The sequence below is a fragment of the Dendropsophus ebraccatus genome, chromosome 6, assembly GCF_027789765.1.
Source record: "Dendropsophus ebraccatus isolate aDenEbr1 chromosome 6, aDenEbr1.pat, whole genome shotgun sequence".
Lineage (NCBI taxonomy): Eukaryota > Metazoa > Chordata > Amphibia > Anura > Hylidae > Dendropsophus > Dendropsophus ebraccatus.
Window position 1 is genome coordinate 62,723,963 of NC_091459.1, and position 26,273 is coordinate 62,750,235.

Genomic DNA, 26,273 nt, shown 5'->3' on the forward strand with positions numbered 1-26,273 from the left:
ATGGATACCAAGTTTTATATGTATGTGACTTTTTGATCTCTTTTATGACGTATTTTCTAAAGTGGATTGATAAAATACAGCTATTCTGGTACTGTCTTTTTTTTTTTTTACAGCGTGTGTCGTGCGATATAATTATTGACATAGTTTTATAGATTGGGTCGTTACGGACGTAACAATACCAAATATGTATAGGATTTGTGTTTTTATCACTTTTATGTCACATTTTATTGTGTATGGGGAATGTAATGCATCTTTATTATTGGGGGGGGGTGCCTTATGTAGCTTGGGACCGCGGCTATTAGCGGGCACGGTCCAATCGCCGTGCCCTCTAATTAAGTAATCAGATGCAGCTGTCAAAGTTGCTAAATGCAGCCTTATTCCTGGTTTCTAGTGGGGGGATAAATACCCCCCCCCGCAACGCGATCGTGCAGGGTCGATTCCCATGTCTGGTACCTGCCGGGGTCTGCGCCACGATGGTGCTGATCCCCGCTCGGCACTCGGTTGTTCACGGCTGCAGCAGCTGAAAGCAATTAAGTGCCGACCTCATTGATCTATGCAGTAAAACTATACTGCATAGATCTCAATGAGAGATCAGTGTACTTATACTAAAAGTCCCCCAGGGGGGCTTCTAGTATAAGTGTAAAAAAAAAGTTGTTTTTTTTTTAAATAAAAAGCCCCCCCCACCCAATAAAAGTTTGAATCACCATCTTTTCCATGTTATTAATAAAAATAAATAAATAAACATATTTGGTATCGCTGCGTGCATAATCGTCCAAAATATAAATTTATCACATTCCTGATCTCATATAAGCGCAAAAAATCCCAAAGTGCAAAATTGCGCATTTTTGGTCGCATTAAATCTAGAAAAATTATAATAAAAAGCAATCAAAAAGTTGCATATGCGCAATCAAGGTACCAATAAAAAGTACAAATCATGGCGCAAAAAATCACACCCCATAGACTAAGGATAAAAAGCGATAATAGAGTGATTTTAAGGAACATATATTTGTTAACAATGGTTTGAATTTTTGAAAAGCCATCAAATAAAATAAAAGTGATACATGTTACATATTGTTGTAATCGTAACGACTTGAGGAACATATATAACAAGACAGTTGTACCCCAGGGCGAACGGCGTAACAAAAACTCTCCAAATAAAAAAAATGCATTTTTTTTTTTCAATTTCACCACACATTTAATTTTTTTCTGCTTTTGCAGTGTACTTTATGAACAAATTCAGCCTGCCATTGCAAAGTACAATTAGTGGCGCAAATAAGGGCTCATGTGGGTTTCTAGATGAAAAAAGTGCAAGTGTTATGGCCTTTTAAGCTCAAGGAGGAAAAAACAAAAACACAAAAATTGAAATTGGCCCGATCCTCTAAGGGTTAAAGGGACAGCTCGAAAGTTGCTCTTCAAAGGGTGGTACCTAACTCAGGGTGGTACATAATTCAGACAATGGACTGGGCATTATGCTGATAGCAAAAGCATTTAAAGAGGTATTCCCCCCCCCCCAATCATTTTTTAATGCAATTTTTTTTTTTGCATTATTAAATTGCCCACCCATAGCTTTCCATCTTTCCTATAAAAAGTTATTATGAATTCTGCACAGTTTTTCTGTTTTCTTGGTGCACTCAGCCCCTCTGCTTGCAAAAAAATAATCAAAGCTGAGTCCACTTCGACACTGCTGCCTGCTCCTGGCCCCCACTCTCTGTGTCGGGGATGAAGTATCCTTTGTCTCTTCAATGGACTGGGTTAGGGCTTCTAACCCTGCCCACTGAAGTGACTGAGGACAGGTGATGGCTGCCACTGTATAGCACTGTCTCCCCCCCAGACCCCCCAACTTCCCTTCTCCCGGAGCTCACCCGCAACCCCCTTGCTGCGCCCCCCTACCCCCCCCCCCCCCCCAGAGCTCACCCGGCTGCCTGCAGCACTTCCTTGATTGCCTGCCCCGTGACTGAACTATGCACCCCTCCATCCTCCAGATGCTACCTCACTAACTGAGCTCTGCTACTTCACTATCTCAATTCTGCTACTTCACTACCTCAACTCTGCTATCTCACCTCTACAACTTTGGTACCTCACTTTTTCAACTCTGCTACCTCCCGTCTATGTAATGTTCTAGGACTTTTTTAAAGGTTTTATCAGATACTCTGAAATACACAAGATACTCTAAAATACACAGTGGCAGAAAAATCGTACTATCCATTTCTATAAACATGATACCTGATTCTGGTTTACAAAAACTGGCAACCATCTCAGGAGCTCCCTTCATGTACATTGCCAGCTCACCCCCTTCAATAACCTCAGTGATAACAGACATACGTTGCATGACAGAAGAAAAGGGGTACTGGAATAGAACTTTCAATCCCTCCACGTTATTCTGTAAAAAAGTTAATATGTATTTACTTATATGTGATTACTCAGTAAATAAATTCAATAATATGTAAAATCAAGCAAATTTCTTCAAAAGGGAAACTGTCAGGTAGAAAAGACATTTTTTTTTTAACTGACAAAAAAATAGTGTCAGCAACGTTTTTGTGTCCGTAAAAAAAAACGATCAGTTTTGATTCGTTTTTTTTTTTTTTATAATGGAAGTCAATGGAAAAATGGATCAAAACGGATGCACGCAAATGCATCGGTTTTTTGCAATCCGTTTTTCATCTGTTTTTTTTGCAAAAAAAGGATTAAAAAAACGGATTTCAAAAATGCAGTGTGAATTCCAGTATTCCAGCCTTACTGAAATAAATTTGTTTTTTTCCCTCACAAAAGCATCATAGAGGTGTGGCCAAGACATTTCAGTTAACTTCAGTGCCCTGGCTATGCCTCTTTGACACTTCAGAGTGGCGAAAAAACATTTATTTAGGGTATAAACCCACACATCGTATATGCAGCGTATTTACTGCTGCGATACGCAGCAAACTCGCAGCAGATTAGATCTAAATAACTGAACACAGCATCAAATCTGTACCAACAAATCTGCTGCGTATTTGTTGCATATCTGCTGCGTATACGGTGTGTGGGTTTATACCCTTAAAGCAAATGTACCATCAGATACATTTGCTTTAAGTGTTGCACATAAATAGAACGGTGTCGGCATGGGTAAGTTGTTGCCGCGGTCCTTTTAAAACCGCAGCCCGGTTCCCATGCATGTACCCTGATGGTAATGGACATTTGCTTTAAGTAGTTGCATCATTAAAAAACTACAATAAAGGTATGGAGAGTCTCACTGTTTACATAGCTACAGTATGTAGCCATGCAATCAACTTGGGACATCCTTTCTAACTGACCATTTCCATGTAATTATTACAAGTTTAAACATTTAATAGAGCTTTATAGATATAGGATTAGTGTACCTTATATTTTGAGTGGGGCCCAGGTCGGACATTAATATTTTCAGAAGAATGTCCATCATGAACATCTGAGCTGGTTTCATCTATTACCTGGAAATGTTAAATAAACAATAAGAAAATAATTATACATTATATCCTGAAAATATCCAACTGTAATGATTTTTTTAATGAAGGCCTTACCCAGCCAGTGGCTTCAAACATCTTCAGATCTAATGGATCACCTTGTAATTTCCCATCAAGCATGATAAGAGAATGACAGCATGTCATTGCAGCAAATAGGGGTCCCCATGACAGCTCAGATATGTGCTTTTGAGTGATCATTGTCTGAAAGCTAAAAGGACATAAATTAACAATACATTTAGAATTAACTCTATAACTTTCTGATTTCACATAGTAAACTAATGGTGAAGATTTGTCAATCTATGGATTTAAAATCTGGGGCAATATGTACGTATGTATCATTTCACTATGCTAAGAGAAGTACAGTATGTTTGCCTATATGGGCATTCCATGCAACGCTATATAAATGAATCCTTTTGAGTGCTCTCTTTTTGGTGAAATTTTATTAAAAAAAAAAAAAAAAAAAAGAAGAAAAGTTTATTGTTTTTAACTTACTGACCATTAACACTGATTAAAACTACCAACATGAGACATATCCCCTTTTACTTTTATATTAAGAATAGCTTTGAGATTGTTGTAATCCTTTTAATGAATTACATGATCCAACTATGAATCCAGTAATATATTTCTTTAATATAACATGGGGTTCCACAACTGAGCATTATAGTCCATGAATGGCTGACTATTAATGATGTTATAGTAGAATTGTGTTCTAGAGATGAGCAAGTAGTAAAATATTTGGAAGCTTGAAATTCAGTTTGATTAGACCGAATAAACAAATATCAAACCCCATTATAGTCAATGGGAGAAAAATACTTGTTTCTTGAGAACCTAAATACAAGCACTTGGAGGTCACCAAGTCCTCAATGGCACCTCAGAAAATGATGCAAACACCTCTGGAATGCAACTGGGACAGCAGGGGAAGCACGCCTGGGTGCCAATAAAATGCCAAAGTCACAGTATTACGCCACTATCACAGGCTCTCAACAGTACACTCCAAACACAATATTACCTCTATGAAAAGTTGAAAATAAAAAAGGAAACCTTCTTTCCTACATTAGAGTGGAAAGCCAAATTGTAAGCAAAAGAACAATTTTCCTGTAACTCTTTAAATCATGTTGCCTATGACAACCTCAGATGGCATAGGCAAGGGGTAAATCAAGCAGAACCCACTATTAACATGTCCTTGTGTTTGCGTGTGATGAGGTCAGACACGTCCTCTTTAAATTTTGAAAGTAATCTGGCACTTCCATATGCCTTTAACTACACATAAAGGGGTGTGGGTCTTATGGAAACCCTCTAAAAATTTAATGAGAGCCCCGTGAGCTGAGCCCCCAGGCAAGGTGGGGGGAGAAACAAATTTTTACTGCGTTTTCAGTAGAGATGAGCGAACGTTTTTTAAAAGTTTGGTTCGACCGAATTTCAGATTTCTTCGGATTTCATAGTTTAAAGCATCTATATGAAACGGGGGTAGTGCATTTGGTTGAATTTAGGGCTCTACAGTCATGGTCAAAAGTTTTGAAAATGACACAAATATTATATTTTCACATGATCTGCTGCCTTCTGGTTTTTATGTGTGTTTGTCAGATGTTTTATCACATACAGATAAAGAATTGCAATCATATTATGAGTAATAAAAGCTTATATTGACAGAATGAATTAATGCAGCAAGTCAATATTTGCAGTGTAAACGCTTCTTCTTCACAACCTCTGCAATTCTCCCTGACATGCTCTCAATCAACTTCTGGACCAAGTCCTGACTGATAGCAGTCCATTCTTGCACAATCAATGCTTGCATTTTGTCAGAATTTGTTGGTTTTTGTTTGTCCACCAGTCTCTTGATGATTGACCACAAGTTCTCAATGGGATTAAAATCTGGGGAGTTTCCAGTCCATGGAGCCAAAATGTCTATGTTTTGTTCCCTGAGCCATTTAGTTATCACCTTTGCTTTATGGTAAGGTGCTCCATCATGCTGGGAAAGGCATTGTTGATGGCCAAACTGCTCTTGGACAGTTGGGAGAAGTTGCTCTTGGAGGACATTCTGGTACCATTCTTTATTCATGGCTGTGTTTTTAACCCCTTCACATCAGCCATCTGTATATATACGTTCCTATTGCACATGCCCCGTGCAGTAGGAATGTACATATACGTTCCTGACTTGAGGGGGCTTTGTGATGAGAACGGGATCGCTGCAGGGACAGCGATCCCGCTCTCATCTGTGTACAGCACCGGAGATAATGAGGATCAGCTGCGATTCCGCAGCTGACCCCCATTAACCCCTTAGTGACCGCCGAAACAGCGGTCACTAATGGGCCGGTGCCGCCGCTGTATTTCATCTCTGATTTTTTCATCTCTGATTTTTACTTATTTCATCTCCCCCCACCGTGGATTCACGGTGGGGGGAGATGAAATAAGTAAAAATCAGACCCCAGATCAGCCCCCTAGTGCCCCAGTCACTAACCCCCCCTCCGCGGCGGCCATCGGATCCAAGATGGCCGCCGCGATCACTGTGAACAGACTAATGTCCGTTCACAGTGATCAAAAAAGAAAAATTAATGAAAGCCCCATGCTCTCGCCACCGATGGTAGCAGAGAGCATGGGGCAGTCATCGGGACCCCCCCTGTGGGGTCCCGGTACAAGCGATCAGCGGTATATACTATATACCGCTGATCGCTTGTGCCATGTGCCGCCGGCACTTTTTATCCCCTGTCACCATGAATGATTGGTGACAGGGGATAAAAAGTGATGTCCCCCCCCACCCCCCAAGTCGCCCCCCACCACCCCAGTCACCCCCGTCCCCGAGTCACCCTCCCCTACCCCATATACTCACCTGCTCCTGGAGCTCCTTCCTCTTCTGTGTCCTGGCTGGTTATGAAGTGCGCATGCGCTCCACAACCAGCCAAGCTCTGAAAATTTAAAGTGACAGATACCAATTTGGTCTCTGTCACTGAACTATGATTACTGTGATAGAAAATATCACAGTAATCATAGTAATACAGTGAACATGAATGTATAAAGTACAAAAAGTGACAAACATACAAAAAAATAAAACACACACTTTTTATTATAGTAATAATTGCAGTTTACTCCCAAATTACCCCTAACCCCCCCCCCAGATTACCTGTTACCACCGCAGGTTGCCCGTAACCACCGCACGTTGCCAATAACTACCCCAGGTTGTCCGTAATCACGTCAGATTGCACGTAACCCCCGAAATTACCCGTAACCACCGCACGTTGCCCATAACCACAGCACATTGCCCGTAACCACCGCACGTTGCCCGTAACCACCACACGTTGCCCGTAACCACCGCACGTTGCCAGTGACCCCCTCCAGATTGTCCGTAATCACCCCAGATTGCCTGTAACCACCCCAAATTACATATAACCACCCCAGATTAGCTATAAGCACTTCACTCTATCCGTAACAATTCTAGAGTGTCTGTAACCCCCCCAGGTTGCCCGTAACCACCCCAGGTTGCCTCTGACCACCGCACCTTGCCTCTGACCACCACACGTCACCTCTGACCACCGCACGTCGCCTCTAACCACCGCACGTCGCCTCTGACCACCGCACGTCACCTATGACCACCGCACGTCGCCTATGACCACCGCACGTCGCCTATGACCACCGCACCTTGCATCTGACCACCGCACCTTGCCTCTGAACACTGCACCTTGCCTCTAACCACCCCAAATTGCCAGTGACCCCCTCCAGATTGCCCGTAACCATGCCAGATTACAGGTACCCACCTCAGATTACCTATTAGCACTTCAGTTTATCCGTAACCACAGCAGGTTGCCTGTAACCACCCCAGATTGTCTGTAACCACCCCAGATTGTCCGTAACCACCCCAGATTGCCCGTAACCACCCCAGATTGTTCGTAACCACCCCACGTTGCCCGTAACCACAGCAGGTTGCCTGTAACCACCCTAGATTGTCTGTAACCACAGCAGGTTGCCCGTAACCACCCCAGGTTGCCCGTAACCACCCCAGATTGTCCGTAACCACCCCAGATTGTCCGTAACCACCCCAGATTGTCCGCAACCACCCCAGATTGTCCGCAACCACCCCAGATTGTCCGTAACCACAGCAGGTTGCCTGTAACCATACCAGATTGTCTGGAACCACAGCAGGTTGTCCGTATTCACCCCACGTTGCCCGTAACCACCCCAGGTTGCCTTTAACCACCCCAGGTTGCCTCTAACCACACCAGGTTGCCTGTAACCACCCCAGGTTGTCGTAACCACAGCAGGTTGCCTGTGACCACCCCATGTTGACCGTATCCACCCCAGATTATCCGTAACCACCCCAGATTACCCGTAACCACCTCAGACTGCCTGTAACCACCCCAGATTACCCGTAACCACCCCAGACTGCCCGTAACCACCTCAGACTGCCCGTAACCACCTCAGACTGCCCGTAACCACCTCTAGATTACCCGGAACCACCCCAGACTGTCCGTAACCACCCCACATTACCTGTAATCTAATTTTTTTTATTGTATTTTAGTAACTGCGCTATTCTAAGAACTGTTACTAGCTGCGGTTTTGCTCCAGCAAATTGGCGCTCCTTCCCTTCTGAGCCCTGCTGTGTGCCCATACAGTGGTTTATGCCCACATATGGGGTACCGTTGTACTCAGGAGAACCTGCGATACAGATTTTGGGGTACAATTTTTCTCCTGTTCCTTGTGAAATTTAGAAATTTCAAACTAAACCAACATATTTTTGGAAAAATTCAAGATTTTCATTTTTACTGGCCAATTTTGAATACTTTCCTCTAATACCTGTGGGGCCAAAATGCTCATCCTACCCCAAGATGAATTCTTTGAGTGGTGTACTTTCCGAAATGGGGTGACTTTTGTGGGGATTCTATTCTGTAGACATTACAAACGCACCTGGTGCTCAGAAACTTCTTCAGAAAAATCTGCAGAGAAAATGCTAATTGGCGCTCCTTCCCTTCTGAGCCCGGCTGTGTGCCCATACAGTGGTTTATGCCCACATATGGGGTACCGTTCTACTCAGGAGAACCTGCGTTACAGATTTTGGGGTGAATTTTCTCTCCTGTTCCTCGTGAAATTGAGAAATTTCAAACTAAAGGAACATATTATTGGAAAAATTCGAGTTTTTCATTTTTACTGTCTACTTTTGAATACTTTCCTCTAATACCTGTGGGGTCAAAATGCTCACCACACACCAAGATGAATTCTTTGAGGGGTGCACTTTCCAAAATGGGGTGACTTATGGCGAGATTTTACTCCGCTGGCACTACAGGGGCACTGCAAACCCACCTGGCGCTCAGAAACTTCTTCAGCAAAATCTGCATTGAAAAAGCTAATTGGCGCTCCTTCCCTTCTGAGCCCTGATGTGTTCCCATACAGTGGTTTATACCGACATATGAGGTACCTTTTTACTCAGGAGAACCTGCGTTACAAATTTTGGGGTAATTTTTTTCTCTCGTTCCTCGTGAAATTGAGAAATTTCAAACTAAAGGCACATATTATTGGAAAAATTCGAGTTTTTCATTTTTACTGTCTAATTTTGAATACTTTCCTCTAATACCTGTGTGGTCAAAATGCTCACCACACCCCAAAATGAATTCTTTGAGGGGTGCACTTTCCAAAATGGGGTGACTTATGGCGAGATTTTACTCCGCTGGCACTACAGGGGCTCTGCAAACACACCTGGCGCTCAGAAACTTCTTCAGCAAAATCGCCATTGAAAAAGCTAATTGGCGCTCCTTTCCTTCTGAGCTCTGCTGTGTGCCCATGCAGTGGTTTATGCTCACATATGAGGTACCTTTTTACTCAGGAGAACCTGCGTTACAAATTTTGGGGTACTTTTTTTCTCTTTTTCCTCGTGAAATTGAAAAATTTCAAACTAAACGAACATATTATCGGAAAAAATTAGAGTTTTTCATTTTTACTGTCTAATTTTGAATACTTTCCTCTAACACCTGTGGGGTCAAAATGCTCATCCTACCCAAAGATGAATTCTTTGAGGGGTTTACTTTCCAAAATGGGGTGACTTATGGGTTTTTTTCTCTCTGCTGACACTACAGTGGCTCTGCAAATCTGCAATGGAAAAGCTAATTGGCGCTCCTTCCCTTCTGAGCCCCGCTGTGTGCCCATGAAGTGGTTTACGCCCACATATGGGGTACCGTAGTACTCAAGAGAACCCGTGTTACAAATTTTGGGGTGCTTTTTCTCTCATGTTCCTTTTGAAAATGAGAAACTTTAATCTAAATGTATATATTATTGGAAAATTTGAATTTTTCATTTTTTTACGGCCTAATGGTGAATACTTTCCTCCAGCCCCTGTAGGGTTAAAATGCTCATTATACCCCTAGATTAATTCTTTAAGGTGTCTAGTTTCCAAAATGGGGTCACTTATGGGGGTTTCCAGTATACCAACCTCCTAAATCAACTTAAAATAAGAACTGGTCCCTAAAAAAAATCAGTTTTGGAAACTTTCACGAAAATGTGGTAATTTGCTGATAAATTTCTAAGCCCCGTAACACCCTAAAAAAGTAAAATATGTTTATGAAATGAAGCCAGAATAAAGAGGACATATTGGTAATGTGACTTAGTAACTAATTTATGTAATACAACTTTCTTTTTTTAGAAGCAGAGAATTTCAAAGTTCATAAAATGTTAATTTTTTCAATTTTTCATGATATTTTGATGTTTTTCACAAAAACACACAAAGTAGTGACCAAATTTTACCACTAATATAAAGTGCCATATGTGATGAAAAAACAATCTCAGAATCGCTAGCATACGTTAAAGCATCACTGAGCTATAAGCGCATAAAGTGAGACAGGTCAGATTTTGAAAAATGAGCCTGGTCTTTTAGGTGCAAATAGGCTTGGTCTTGAAGGGGTTAAGCAAGACTGTGAGAGAGCCGATTCCCTTGGCTGAGAAGCAACCCCACACATAAATGGTTTCAGGATGCTTTACAGTTGGCATGAGACAAGACTCGTGGTAGCACTCACCTCATCTTCTCTGAATAAGCTGTTTTCCAGATGTCCCAAACAATCGGAAAGGGGATTCATCAAAGAAAATGACTTTACCCTAGTACTCAGAAGTACACTCCCTGTACCTTTTACAGAATATCAGTCTGTCCCTGATGTTTTTTCTGGAGAGAAGTGGCTTCTTTGCTGCCCTCCCTGAGACCAGGCCTTGCTCCAAGAGTCTCCGCCTCACAGTGCGTGCGGATGCACGCACACCTGCCTGCTGCCATTCCTGAGCAAGCTCTGCACTGCTGGTAGCCCGATCCCGCAGCTGAAACAATTTTAAGAGACTGTCCTGGCGCTTGCTGGTCTTTCTTGGGCGCCCTTTTTGGCAACAATGGAACCTCTCTCCTTGAAGTTCTTGATGATGCGATAGATTGTTGACTGAGGTGCAATTTTTTTTTTTACTCATTATCTTTTTATTGAAAATTATATGGAACAATAAAGAAATGCAGGCTTGCCATAGTGGAAAGTCACAGCAGTAAACCACTTCACAGTTTAACAGTTAACAAATGTGAAATATGTGAATACCACGATAGAGAAAACACAATATTAACGTTGTATAACTCGAAGAGGGGGAAAAGAAAAAAAAAAAAAAAAAAAAAAAAAAAAAGAGAAAGGGGGAAGAAAGGAAAGGGGGAGGGGAAGATCCCTTGATACACTCTTCAGAAAGAGTAAGGATAGTCCGGTCTTATGGCCTCCGGGGTATCAAGGAGAGGAACAGGAATAGAAATAGAGGTCGAAATAGAAGTCAAAATTTGCGCCTCAGAATAGTGGAATAACCGCAATGGAAAAAACAACATACAAGAGAAGGTCTCCCAGTAAGGAAAGGCCGAGACAATATCTGAAGACGTTATGTCTCCTTTAACCTATGGCTGTCACGGGGGGTGCCCGAGAAGAGATTGGGGTAGGAGGAGGAGAGGATAGAGGAGAGTCTAATGTAGACATGGACACTTGGGAATATTCCTCCGAACCGAGAAAAGTTAGCCAGGGGAGCCAACATGTCCTGTATCTTTTGGAGTAGTTCATGCTATCAGAAAGGAGTTCCACCATTCTATGTAAATAGTGGACTTCAGCGCACCATTCCGCAATTGTCGGGGGAGAGGTCTGTTTCCATCTTCTGGGGATAACGGCACGAGCAGCTATAAGTAAGAAGCATGTTAGGGAGTGCAGAAGGGGTCTTAACAGGCCAGGTATGAGAGAAAGAAGTGTAAGGTGAGCAGAGTTCTGTAGTGATTGACCGGTAATGTGGTTTATCAGCCTCAACACTTCCGTCCAAAAAGGCTGAAGCACTGGGCAGCTCCACCAGATGTGGGACATAGTTCCCCGTGTGCTATGGCAGCGCCAGCAGCGATCGGAAGTATTAGGGTATATCTTAGCTAGTACTGCTGGAACTTTGTACCAGCGAGAGATCACTTTATAGTTAGTGCAATGCGTCTTACATGACATTGAGGTCTTATGGCAGAGCATAAAGATTTTCTCCCAGTCTTCAGCAGAGAAGGTTTTGCCGAGTTCCTTTTCCCAGCTTGAGAAAAAAGAAGGAGGCACTGTGCACAGTGAGTCTAAGAGGAGCGTGTAGATAGTGGAGGTAGGTTTCTCTATCGGCGAGGTAGCTATACACAAAGATTCAAAAGGAAGGAGAGATCGCCTCAGACGAAGCCTAGTCCCATGTCTACACACAAAAGCAGCCAGCTGGTTAAACTCAAGCGTATGGCGGGCGCGTCTGAAGACCGGTCGTGTGTCTGGGAAGGGTAACTCATCCAGGGGGACAAGGCCAGAGGGGGATAGGAAGGTAGAAAAGGTGACTCCTGAGTGTGCAGTAAAGCCCAGAAAAGAGGGGGCCTGATTGGTGTGAGAGAAGTTCGGTTGTCCAAAAAGAGGGGAAAGGGGGCCATCCGGGAAGTAGCCTTTGGTAAGCAAAGGATTGCTTTTACGCAAAGAGGCTATAGAGCGCGTGATGGGAGGGGAGAGTGGATTGATTGAGGAGACGGGCGAGTCTGATGACAACCACAGGAGGGAACCTGGATCAAGGGGTGCCGTGTGTGACTCCAGGAGGACCCATAACTTTAAGTGTCTGAAATGGAAACAGTCCAGGACCCTGTTAAAAATAGCAGCCTGATAGTAGGCTCTACAGTCGGGGAGGGCCAGACCGCCTTTAGCTTTGGGCCGGGTGAGAGTAGTGTGTGCAATTCGTGGCTTCTTATTGGCCCAGACAAAACGGGAAAAGAGAGACATGATGGTGGAGAGGTACGCTTTAGAAAGGACAGCTGGTACCGCCTGGAACAGGTACATTAAGCGTGGTAAAACATTCATTTTTAGAATATTAATACGACCTATCCACGAAAAATCTCCCCTGTCCCATTTTGTAAGGTCTTCCTTCAAGGTCGACAGCAGTGGGTAGTAGTTTTCTGAGACAATAGCCTCAGGCGACGGGGTAACGTGTGTGCCCAAATATTTTAATGAAGTTTTGGTCCAGGAGAAGGGGTAATTATCTTGGAGAGATTTTCGCAGCGAAGAGGGTATAGAAAGCCCGAGGACTTCACACTTGGACGCGTTCAGCTTATAGTTAGAATAAAACGCGTACGTGCGGATGGTGTTCATAAGAGATGGAAGGGAGACATGTGGGGATGTTAGAAATAGCAGCAAGTCGTCCGCATATGCAGAGCAGAGATGGGTACGATTGCCGATACAAAGACCCTTAACATCGGGATTACCCCGTATAGCCACTAGGAGATGCTCCATACAGAGGACATATAGGAGAGGGGATAGAGGGCAGCCCTGACGGGTACCATTGCGAATTGCAAAGGACTCAGATAAAGTGCCATTAATACGGACTCTGGCAAATGGGTTCTTATATAACGCCAAGATTCTATTGATCATAGCAGGGCCCAGGGCAATTTGGCGGAGTGTGGCCTCCAGAAATCTCCAGTCCACCCTGTCGAAAGCCTTCTCGGCATCTAGTGACAGCATAAGGGTTGGAATGTTGTGAGAGTGGGCGTAGTGAGCGAGAGAGAAGGCTCGGAGGGTATTGTCTCTGGCCTCTCTTTTGGGGATGAAACCCACCTGGTCAGGGTGGATCAGAGACTCCAGGAGGCCAGACAAGCGCGTCGCCAACAGTTTTGCATATAGCTTGGCGTCCAAATTTATCAGCGATATGGGGCGGAAACTAGAACAAAGGTTGGGGTCCTTTCCTTCTTTGGGGATTACCACAATATGAGCCTCCAAAAAGGAGGAAGAGAGAGGATGCAAGTCAGAGATATTATTAAAAACTGAGAGTAAGTGAGGGGCGAGTTCCGTTCTGAGTTCTTTATAAAACTTTGCAGAGTACCCGTCAGGGCCGGGGCTCTTACCTGCAGGGAGGTTCCTCATGGCTACAAGAAGCTCTTCCGATGAAAAGGGTTCTTCTAGGGAAGCGGAAATATCTGGTGAAATGGTGGGAAGGGCTGTATTCATAATATACTGAGTGAGAGATACATGGTCACTAGGGGTAGGGTTATTTGTATGTGGGGGCGGGAGTTGGTAGAGGGAGTGATAGTACGCACGAAAGGTTTCGGCTATTTCATTAGTCAGGTGCGAGATCCGTCCCGACTGTGTTGTAATGGAGGGGACGAAAGTGGTGGCTCTCTTGTCTCGTAGCGCTCGGGCCAGCAAGCGACCTGGTTTATTGCTCCAAGCATAAAATGTTTTGCCACATACCTGCATTGCTCGTTTGTGCCGCTTATGAAGGGCATCCCTAAGCGCCAGGCGAGTGCGAATCAGGTCCTCGAGTGTATCCTGTAGGCCTGACTGTTTGTGGTTTAGCTCCAGGTGGTGTACTTGTTTAAAGAGATCTGAGATCTTTGCAGAGGCCGCCCTTTTGAGGCGTGTGCCATGACTGATCAACACGCCGCGTAAGGTGCACTTTAAGGCCTCCCATTTCATGCTTGGAGCAGTATCGTCAGCCACATGATCGGCTGTAAAGTGGTCTATGGTGCGCTTAAGGTCAGTAAGACAGACTGTGTCTTCCAGAAGAGACTCATTGAGTCTCCAGGAGTGGTGAGGTTTTGTGCGAGGGAGAAAAGAGAAAGAGGAAAAGACTGGGGCATGGTCAGAGAAGAGAGTGGTCCCTATGTGTGAACTAGTAAGAAAAGGTAAAGACGCATGCGATGTGAGGATGTAATCTATTCGGCTATAAGATTGTCGGGGGAAGGAGTAGAAAGTAAAATCTTTGGTATTTGGATTCATGATCCTCCAGGAGTCACACAGTTGGGCATGGTGGAGAGCACGATGGAGGGCTTTCAATTTAGAGCAAGATAGAAGAGAGCGTCCAGAGGACGTATCTAGGAGGGGGTGCAGGGGCGTGTTAAAGTCTCCACAGAGGATTATTTCCCCTTTTGCAAAATGGTTGAGGTCCCCGATCACCTTAAGCAGGAAAGGAATCTGTTGGCAGTTGGGTGCGTAAATATTGGCCACCGTAATCGTCAGGCCCGCTATTTCACAGATTAAAAACAAGTATCTGGCGTCAGGATCAATTCGTGAATTTAATATTTTGTGAGGTAAGGACCGGTGGAATGCGATAGAAACTCCTTTCGTCCTATTCTCGGGATTAGGAGCATGGAGCCAATCTGTGTAATAGCGGTTTCTAGACAGGTCAGGGACATGGCCAGTTTTGAGGTGGGTTTCCTGCAGAGCAATAATTTTGGCCTTATTCTTGTGGAGTGAGTAAAGGATGTTAGATCTCTTCTCGGGCACATTAAAACCCTTAACATTAAGGGTCGCGAACATGAGATCAGCCATTTACATATATTATACACTTACTGCTATACTGAGGAGACCTTGACCTGTACATTGAGGCGTGGATGCAAGAGAGAGAAGGTTCGACCGGAGGGACCTGGAAGAAGATAGAAAAGAGGGGGGTGAACATATAAAAAGGAAAAACCAAACATAACAATAACCAAGGAAGCGGACCAAAAGGGTACGCCAGGGAACTACTGAAGGCAGGAAAAATGTCTGCCAAGAATCCTATGGAAAGGAACACCATAGGGTCACCTATGTGGGAACGGGGTTGAGTCGCTGGTTGGAGGACACGTCCTACGGGTCCGTCCATGGCCCTATGAGTACTAGTAGGGTACTAAAAAAGCACCCGGTATATGTTGCTAGCGGGAGCTACATTAGCTTTTAGTAATCAGGGGAAAATGGGTCAAAACAAATCGATGCAAAACAGAGCAGTAAGGGGGTCTATCTGCACATAACACATAACCAGACAGTACTCGTGGAACAATCAATGTGATTTCTTCTGACGCTGGGGAAGCGGCTTGTAGTGAGCATCAGGCGAATTCGTCGGTCGAGTGGGGCGATGGTCCACGTTCTGACCAGGTGGGAGCAAGATGTCAGAGCAGAAGCGTTCCCATTCGGACAAGTCTACAGGAGGTAGGTCGAGAGCTGTCCGGAAACTCGATAAGTCTCTTGGTTCACGAAGAGTAGCAGAAGTCTCAGCTGTGCGGACTATGAGGGAAAATGGGAATCCCCAACGGTATTGAATGCCTTTGTCTTGTAATACTTGTAAGAGTGGTTTTAGGAGTGCTCGTTGTTTCAATGTAAGCAGTGATAGGTCGGCAAATATGGAGATCTTCGAGCCGTTATATTCCAGAGATTGTTGCGAGCGTGCTTTTCTCATGATGTCCTCTTTTACCACATAGTAATGCACCCGGCATATAACGTCTCTTGGGCGGGTGGGATCGGATCGTCTGGGCTTTAGAGCCCTATGGGCCCTGTCGATCTCGATGTAGGTCTCAAGGGGTCTGTCTAAGATCTTGTTAAAGATATGAGTGAGCACTTTGCACAGGTCTTGCGTACGGACCTCTTCAGGGAGTCCACGGACCCTCAAATTGTTCCTGCGATTTCTATTTTCCAAATCGTCTAAGCGATTAGTCAGCATGCGTTGTGACACAGAAAGTTTATCTGTTAGTATAGTAAGATCGTGTATACTTTTAAAGGCGCTATTGTTAGCCTTTTCAAGGGCCTTCGTACTTGCTTGCAGCACCGTGACTTCAGTCTTAACCGCTCCCAATTCCTGTCTCCAGGTTTGTTTGAGGTCCCTGGCTAGCATTTCCATATCTTGCTTGGAAGGCAAAAGGGCCAGGAGGGCCTGTAGTTCAGGATGCCCTTGGAGAGCAACAGCTGCCATTTCAGGAGAAGGTAAAGGGGCATGCAGAGTAGTTGAAGCAGGAGTAGGTGACTGTGAAGGAGCAGGCCTATGTATGACTGAGTCAGCTGAGGAAAGTGATGAGGAGGACAGAATGGCATCCTCAGAAGAGGAGTAGTAGGCAGTCACTGCATGTTTCTGGGAATGCTTAGAGGGGGTCTTAAGGAGCTTACGTTTAGTCGGAGGACGTCTGGTGTCCTCTGAGTCCGATGAGGAAGCCTGGTCCGCTATATCTGACTCCGGGCTGTGTAATTCCGGAAGGCTCTCTGCCGTGTCAGTGACGGGGGGCCCCGTGTGGGAAGGAGAAGCAGTAGACCTTGCAGAGGTCTGCAGATGCGGCCTACGTTCCTGTCCCTCAGGCTGTTGAAGTGGTTAGGCAAGAGCCGCTGACGTGGCTTCGCGGCCGACCGGAGTGCCTGGCTGTTTGCTGTGCGGCGGAGCGGGTGCCGCGATGCCTAGTGTGGCTTGTGATCCCCCTGAGGGCTGATGCGAGTCCCTGCTGCGGCGCAGCTCTGTCGCGGCAGGAGACTGTGTGGGAATGCCTGGCGCCGCCATCTTGGAAGGCTCCGACCGCACCTTGTGTTTCTTCTGGCGGTCCGGGAGCGGGTTAAAGAAGGCAGAGATGGACTGAGACGCGGTCAGGTGGGTGCTCGGGTCCTGCTCTTTCTTTTTCTGACTCTTTCCCCTCATAATCTAGGCTCTGTCCCTCTGAAAGCTGCGGCCTTAGACGGAGCTCCTTTCAGTCACGTCTTCCCTCCAGCGCGTCAAGCCACGCCCCCTGAGGTGCAATTTTTCTAGCTGCGATACTCTTCCCTGTTAGGCCATTTTTGTGCAGTGCAATGATGACTGCACATGTTTCCTAGAGATAACCATGGTTAACAGAAGAGAAACAATGATGCCAAGCACCAGCCTCCTTTTAAAGTGTCCAGTGGTGTCATTCTTAATTAATCATGACAGATTGATCTCTAGCCCTGTCATCATCAACACCCACACCTGTGTTAATGGAGCAATCACCAAAACAATGTTAGCTGGTCCTTTTAAGGGCCCTTTTACACAGAAATATTATCTGACAGATTATCTGCCAAAGATTTGAAGCCAAAGCCAGGACTGGATTTGAAAAGAGGAGAAATTTCAGGCTTTCCTTTATGACCTGGTCTCTTTTTATAATCTGTTCCTGGTTTTGGCTTCAAATCTTTGGCAGATAATCTGTCAGATAATATTTCTGTGTTAAATGGCCCTAAGGCAGGGCTTCAATGATGTTTAAATGTGTTTTGGGGGATAAAGTTAATTTTCTAGGCAAATATTGACTTTGCAAGTAATTGCTGTTAGGCTGATCACTCTTTATAACATTCTGGAGTATATGCAAATTGCCATTTTAAAAACTGAAGCAGTAGACTTTGTAAAAATTAATATTTGTATAATTTTTAAAACTTTTGGTCATGACTGTACATGTCAGTAACATCGTTATCTTTTCAATATCTCAAAGTCATTTTATTTTTTTAGACTTCAATATTCATCATTACAGGGTCTATGCAGGTAATTCACCATTACAGGGTCAATGCAGGAAAAAGGTCACAAATGCAGTGAAGGAGCAGAAGTAGTCATTGGAGGGCAGAGAAGGTCCAGCAAAAGTCATTTGAGGGCAGTACAGGAGCAGCAGTAGTCAACATGGAGGCCAGGCAGGAGCAGCAGTAGTCAACATGGAGGCCAGGCAGGATCAGTAGTAGCCAATATGGAGGCCAGGGCAGGAGCAACAGTAGTCAACATGGAGGCCAGGCAGGAGCAGCAGAAGCCAACAAGGAGGCAAGGTCGGAGTAGCAGTAGACAACAAGGAGGGCAGGCAGGATCAGCAGTAGCCAACATGGAGGCAAGGCAGGAGAAGCAGTAGCCAACATGGAGGCCAAGCAGGAGCAGCAGTAGCCAACATGGAGGCCGGGCAGGAGCAGCAGTAGTCAGCATGGATGCCAGTTAAGGCCCAGCAGAAGTCAACATGAACGCCAATTAAGAACCGGCAGTAGCCAACAAGGTAGCAAGGGCAGGCACACCAGTAGTCAACCTAGATGCCAGTTAAGGACCAGCAGTAGCCAACATGGAGGCAAGGGCAGGCACACCAGTAGTCAACCTAGATGCTAGTTAAGGCCCAGCAGTAGCAAACATGGAGGCAAGGGCAGGCACAGCAGTAGTCAACATGGAGGCAAGGGCAGGCAGAGCAAAAGTCAACATGGATGCCAGTTAAGGCCCAGCAGTAGTCAACGTGAATGCCAGTTAAGGCCCAGCAGTAGTCAACATGTATGCCAGTTAAGGCCCAGCAGTAACTAACATGGAGGCAAGGGCACGCACACCATTAGTCAACCTGTATGCCAGTTAAGGCACAGCAGTAGCCAACATGGAGGCAAGGGCAGGCACAGCATTAGTCAATATGGAGGCAAGGGCAGGCACAGCAATAGTCAACATGGATGCCAGTTAAGGACCAGCAGTAGTCAACATGGATGCCAGTTAAGGCCCAGCAGAAGTCAACATGGATGCCAATTAAGGCCCAGCAGTAGTCAAAATGGATGCCAGTTAAGGCCCAGCAGTATCCAATATAGAGGCAAGGGCAGGCACAGCAGTAGTCAACATGGATGCCAGATAAGGCCCAGCAGTAGTCAACATGGATGCCAGTTAAGGCCCAACAGTAGTCAACATAGATGCCAGTTAAGGCCAAGCAGTAGCCAATATGGAGTCAAGGGCAGGCACAGCAGTAGTCAACATGGATGCCAGTTAAGGCCCAGCAGTAGTCAACATGGATGCCAGTTAAGGCCCAGCAGTAGTCAACATGGATGCCAGTTAAGGCCTAGCAGTAGTCAACATAGATGCCAGTTAAGGCACAGCAGTAGCAAACATGGAGGCTAGGGAAGGCAGAGCAGTAGTCAACATGGATGCCAGTTAAGGTCCAGCAGTAGCCAAAATGGATGCCAGTTAAGGCCCAGCAGTAGCCAATATGGAGGCCAGTGAAGGCACAGCAGTAGTCAACATGGATGCCAGTTAAAGCACAGCAGTAGCCAACATGGAGGCCAGTACAGGAGCAGCAGTAGTCAACATGGAGGCGAGGGCAGGCACAGCAGTAGTCAACATGGATGCCAGTTAATGCCTAGCAGTGGCCAACATGGATGCCAGTTATGGCCCAGCAGTAGCCAACATGGAGGCAAGGGCAGGCACAGCAGTAGTCAACATGGATGCAAGTTAAGGCCCCGCAGTAGTCAACATGGATGCCAGTTAAGGCCCAGCAGTAGCCAACATAGATGCCAGTTAAGGCCCAGCAGTAGCCAACATGGAGGAAAGGGCAGGTACAGCAGTAGTCAACATGGATGCCAGTTAAGGCCCGGCAGTAGTCAACATGGATGCCAGTTAAGGCTCAGCTATAGCCAATATAGAGGCCAGTGAAGGCACAGCAGTAGTCAACATGGATGCCAGTTAAAGCACAGCAGTAGCCAACATGGAGGCCAGTACAGGAGCAGCAGTAGTCAACATGGAGGCAAGGGCAGGCACAGCAGAAGTCAACATGGAAACCAGTTAAGGCCCAGCAGTATCCAATATAGAGGCAAGGGCAGGCACAGCAGTAGTCAACATGGATACCAGTTAAGGCCCAGCAGTGGTCAACATGGATGCCAGTTAAGGCCCAGCAGTAGTCAACATAGATGCCAGTTAAGGCCCAGCAGTAGCCAATATGGAGGCCATTGAAGGCACAGCAGTAGTCAACATGGATGCCAGTTAAAGCACAGCAGTAGCCAACATGGAGGCCAGTACAGGAGCAGCAGTAGTCAACACGGAGGCAAGGGCAGGAACAGCAGTAGTCAACATGGTTGTCAGTTAAGGCCCAGCAGTAGCCAAAATGGAGCCAAGGGCAGGAGCAACTGTAATCAACATGGAGGCAACGCAGGAGCAACAGTAGCCAATATGGATGCCAGTTAAACCCCAGCAATAGCCAATTATGAGGCCAGTTAAGGCCCAGCAGTAGCCAACATGAAGGCAAGGGCAGGCACAGCAGTAGTCAACATAGATGCCAGTTAAGACCCAGCAGTGGTCAACATGGATTCAAGTTAAGGCCCAGCAGTAGTCAACATGAATGCCAGTTAAGGCCCAGCAGTAGCCAATATGGAGGCCATTGAAGGCACAGCAGTAGTCAACATGGATGCCAGTTAAAGCACAGCAGTAGCCAACATGGAGGCCAGTACTGGAGCAGCAGTAGTCAACACGGAGGCAAGGGCAGGAACAGCAGTAGTCAACATGGTTGTCAGTTAAGGCCCAGCAGTAGCCAACATGGAGCCAAGGGCAGGAGCAACAGTAATCAACATGGAGGCAACGCAGGAGCAACAGTAGCCAATATGGATGCCAGTTAAACCCCAGCAGTAGCCAACAAGGAGGCAAGGGCAGGCACAGCAGTAGTCAACATGGATGCCAGTTAAGGCCCAGCAGTAGCCAATATGGAGGTCAGTGAAAGCACAGAAGTAGTCTACATGGATACCAGTTAAAGCACAGCAGTAGCCAACATGGAGGCCAGTTAAGGCACAGCAGTAGCCAACATGGAGGCAAGGGCAGGCACAGCAGTAGTCAACATGGAGGCAAGGGCCGGCACAGCAGTAGTCAACATGGATGCCAGTTAAGGCCAAGCAGTAGTCAACATGGAAGCCAGATAAGGTCAAGCAGAAGTCAACATATATGCCAGTTAAGGCCCAACAGTAGCCAACATGGAGGCAAGGGCAGGCACAGCAGTAGTCAACACAGATGCCAATTAAGACCCAGCAGTAGTCAACATGGATGCCAGTTAAGGCCCAGCAGTAGTCAACATGGATGCCAGTTAAGGCCCAGCAGTAGTCAACATAGATGCCAGTTAAGGCCCAGCAGTAACCAACATGGAGGCAAGGGCAGGCACAGCAGTAGTCAACATGGATGCCAGTTAAGGCCCAGCATTAGGCAACATGGATGCCAGTTAAGGCCCAGCAGTAGTCAACATAGATGCCAGTTAAGGCCCAGCAGTAGCCACATGGAGGCAAGGGCAGGCACAGCAGTAGTCAACACAGATGCCAATTAAGACCCAGCAATAGTCAACATGGATGCCAGTTAAGGCCCAGCAGTAGTCAACATGGATGCCAGTTAAGGTCCAGCAGTAGCTAAAATAGAGCCAAGGGCAGAAGCAACAGTAGTGAACATGGAGGCAAAGCAGGAGCAACAGTAGTCAACATGGATGCCAGTTAAGGTCCAGCAGTAGCTAAAATAGAGCCAAGGGCAGGAGCAACAGTAGTCAACATGGAGGCAAGGCAGGAGCAACAGTAGTCAAAATGGAGGCCTGGCAGGAGCAGCAGTAGCCAACATGGAGGCCAGTACAGGGGCAGCAGTAGTCAACATGGAGGCAAGGGCAGGCACAGCCGTAGTCAACATGGAGGCAAGGGACGGCACAGCAGTAGTCAACATGGATGCCAGTTAAGGCCAAGCAGTAGTCAACATGGAAGCCAGTTAAGGTCAAGCAGAAGTCAACATGGATGCCAGTTAAGGCCCAACAGTAGCTAACATGGAGGCAAGGGCAGGCAAAGCAGTAGTCTACACAGATGCCAATTAAGACCCAGCAGTAGTCAACATGGATGCCAGTTAAGGCCCAGCAGTAGTCAACATGGATGCCAGTTAAGGCCCAGCAGTAGTCAACATAGATGCCAGTTAAGGCCAAGCAGTAGCCAATATGGAGTCAAGGGCAGGCACAGCAGTAGTCAACATGGATGCCAGTTAAGGCCCAGCAGTAGTCAACATGGATGCCAGTTAAGGCCCAGCAGTAGTCAACATGGATGCCAGTTAAGGCCTAGCAGTAGTCAACATAGATGCCAGTTAAGGCACAGCAGTAGCAAACATGGAGGCAAGGGCAGGCAGAGCAAAAGTCAACATAGATGCCAGTTAAGGCCCAGCAGTAGTCAACGTGAATGCCAGTTAAGGCCCAGCAGTAGTCAACATGTATGCCAGTTAAGGCCCAGCAGTAACTAACATGGAGGCAAGGGCACGCACACCATTAGTCAACCTGTATGCCAGTTAAGGCACAGCAGTAGCCAACATGGAGGCAAGGGCAGGCACAGCATTAGTCAATATGGAGGCAAGGGCAGGCACAGCAATAGTCAACATGGATGCCAGTTAAGGACCAGCAGTAGTCAACATGGATGCCAGTTAAGGCCCAGCAGAAGTCAACATGGATGCCAATTAAGGCCCAGCAGTAGTCAAAATGGATGCCAGTTAAGGCCCAGCAGTATCCAATATAGAGGCAAGGGCAGGCACAGCAGTAGTCAACATGGATGCCAGATAAGGCCCAGCAGTAGTCAACATGGATGCCAGTTAAGGCCCAACAGTAGTCAACATAGATGCCAGTTAAGGCCAAGCAGTAGCCAATATGGAGTCAAGGGCAGGCACAGCAGTAGTCAACATGGATGCCAGTTAAGGCCCAGCAGTAGTCAACATGGATGCCAGTTAAGGCCTAGCAGTAGTCAACATAGATGCCAGTTAAGGCAAAGCAGTAGCAAACATGGAGGCTAGGGAAGGCAGAGCAGTAGTCAACATGGATGCCAGTTAAGGTCCAGCAGTAGCCAAAATGGATGCCAGTTAAGGCCCAGCAGTAGCCAATATGGAGGCCAGTGAAGGCACAGCAGTAGTCAACATGGATGCCAGTTAAAGCACAGCAGTAGCCAACATGGAGGCCAGTACAGGAGCAGCAGTAGTCAACATGGAGGCGAGGGCAGGCACAGCAGTAGTCAACATGGATGCCAGTTAATGCCTAGCAGTGGCCAACATGGATGCCAGTTATGGCCCAGCAGTAGCCAACATGGAGGCAAGGGCAGGCACAGCAGTAGTCAACATGGATGCAAGTTAAGGCCCAGCAGTAGTCAACATGGATGCCAGTTAAGGCCCAGCAGTAGCCAACATAGATGCCAGTTAAGGCCCAGCAGTAGCCAACATGGAGGAAAGGGCAGGTACAGCAGTAGTCAACATGGATGCCAGTTAAGGCCCGGCAGTAGTCAACATGGATGCCAGTTAAGGCTCAGCTATAGCCAATATAGAGGCCAGTGAAGGCACAGCAGTAGTCAACATGGATGCCAGTTAAAGCACAGCAGTAGCCAACATGGAGGCCAGTACAGGAGCAGCAGTTGTCAACATGGAGGCAAGGGCAGGCACAGCAGTAGTCAACATGGAAACCAGTTAAGGCCCAGCAGTAGACAACATAGAGGCAAGGGCAGGCACAGCAGTAGTCAACATGGATACCAGTTAAGGCCCAGCAGTGGTCAACATGGATGCCAGTTAAGGCCCAGCAGTAGCCAACATGAAGGCAAGGGCAGGCACAGCAGTAGTCAACATAGATGCCAGTTAAGACCCAGCAGTGGTCAACATGGATTCAAGTTAAGGCCCAGCAGTAGTCAACATGAATGCCAGTTAAGGCCCAGCAGTAGCCAATATGGAGGCCATTGAAGGCACAGCAGTAGTCAACATGGATGCCAGTTAAAGCACAGCAGTAGCCAACATGGAGGCCAGTACTGGAGCAGCAGTAGTCAACACGGAGGCAAGGGCAGGAACAGCAGTAGTCAACATGGTTGTCAGTTAAGGCCCAGCAGTAGCCAACATGGAGCCAAGGGCAGGAGCAACAGTAATCAACATGGAGGCAACGCAGGAGCAACAGTAGCCAATATGGATGCCAGTTAAACCCCAGCAGTAGCCAACAAGGAGGCAAGGGCAGGCACAGCAGTAGTCAACATGGATGCCAGTTAAGGCCCAGCAGTAGCCAATATGGAGGTCAGTGAAAGCACAGAAGTAGTCTACATGGATACCAGTTAAAGCACAGCAGTAGCCAACATGGAGGCCAGTTAAGGCACAGCAGTAGCCAACATGGAGGCAAGGGCAGGCACAGCAGTAGTCAACATGGAGGCAAGGGCCGGCACAGCAGTAGTCAACATGGATGCCAGTTAAGGCCAAGCAGTAGTCAACATGGAAGCCAGTTAAGGTCAAGCAGAAGTCAACATGGATGCCAGTTAAGGCCCAACAGTAGCCAACATGGAGGCAAGGGCAGGCACAGCAGTAGTCAACACAGATGCCAATTAAGACCCAGCAGTAGTCAACATGGATGCCAGTTAAGGCCCAGCAGTAGTCAACATGGATGCCAGTTAAGGCCCAGCAGTAGTCAACATAGATGCCAGTTAAGGCCCAGCAGTAACCAACATGGAGGCAAGGGCAGGCACAGCAGTAGTCAACATGGATGCCAGTTAAGGCCCAGCATTAGGCAACATGGATGCCAGTTAAGGCCCAGCAGTAGTCAACATAGATGCCAGTTAAGGCCCAGCAGTAGCCAACATGGAGGCAAGGGCAGGCACAGCAGTAGTCAACACAGATGCCAATTAAGACCCAGCAATAGTCAACATGGATGCCAGTTAAGGCCCAGCAGTAGTCAACATGGATGCCAGTTAAGGTCCAGCAGTAGCTAAAATAGAGCCAAGGGCAGGAGCAACAGTAGTCAACATGGAGGCAAAGCAGGAGCAACAGTAGTCAACATGGATGCCAGTTAAGGTCCAGCAGTAGCTAAAATAGAGCCAAGGGCAGGAGCAACAGTAGTCAACATGGAGGCAAGGCAGGAGCAACAGTAGTCAAAATGGAGGCCTGGCAGGAGCAGCAGTAGCCAACATGGAGGCCAGTACAGGGGCAGCAGTAGTCAACATGGAGGCAAGGGCAGGCACAGCCGTAGTCAACATGGAGGCAAGGGACGGCACAGCAGTAGTCAACATGGATGCCAGTTAAGGCCAAGCAGTAGTCAACATGGAAGCCAGTTAAGGTCAAGCAGAAGTCAACATGGATGCCAGTTAAGGCCCAACAGTAGCTAACATGGAGGCAAGGGCAGGCAAAGCAGTAGTCTACACAGATGCCAATTAAGACCCAGCAGTAGTCAACATGGATGCCAGTTAAGGCCCAGCAGTAGTCAACATGGATGCCAGTTAAGGCCCAGCAGTAGTCAACATAGATGCCAGTTAAGGCCAAGCAGTAGCCAATATGGAGTCAAGGGCAGGCACAGCAGTAGTCAACATGGATGCCAGTTAAGGCCCAGCAGTAGTCAACATGGATGCCAGTTAAGGCCCAGCAGTAGTCAACATGGATGCCAGTTAAGGCCTAGCAGTAGTCAACATAGATGCTAGTTAAGGCACAGCAGTAGCAAACATGGAGGCAAGGGCAGGCAGAGCAAAAGTCAACATAGATGCCAGTTAAGGCCCAGCAGTAGTCAACGTGAATGCCAGTTAAGGCCCAGCAGTAGTCAACATGTATGCCAGTTAAGGCCCAGCAGTAACTAACATGGAGGCAAGGGCACGCACACCATTAGTCAACCTGTATGCCAGTTAAGGCACAGCAGTAGCCAACATGGAGGCAAGGGCAGGCACAGCATTAGTCAATATGGAGGCAAGGGCAGGCACAGCAATAGTCAACATGGATGCCAGTTAAGGACCAGCAGTAGTCAACATGGATGCCAGTTAAGGCCAGCAGAAGTCAACATGGATGCCAATTAAGGCCCAGCAGTAGTCAAAATGGATGCCAGTTAAGGCCCAGCAGTATCCAATATAG

General features: G+C 46.6%; 1 protein-coding gene across 3 annotated transcripts in view; it reads right to left on the minus strand.

The window, feature by feature from the left end:
* LOC138795670 (probable cation-transporting ATPase 13A4) overlaps positions 1 to 26,273 on the minus strand; it is a 276,072-nt gene that overhangs the window by 92,345 nt on the left and 157,454 nt on the right. For all 3 annotated transcript variants that reach the window (XM_069975055.1, XM_069975057.1, XM_069975056.1), the window contains 3 exons: positions 3,531 to 3,681; positions 3,354 to 3,440; positions 2,224 to 2,380 (listed from right to left, as the gene is read on the minus strand). In XM_069975055.1, the coding sequence (XP_069831156.1) occupies positions 2,224 to 2,380; positions 3,354 to 3,440; positions 3,531 to 3,681 (395 nt within the window). The remainder of the gene's footprint in view (positions 1 to 2,223; positions 2,381 to 3,353; positions 3,441 to 3,530; positions 3,682 to 26,273) is intronic.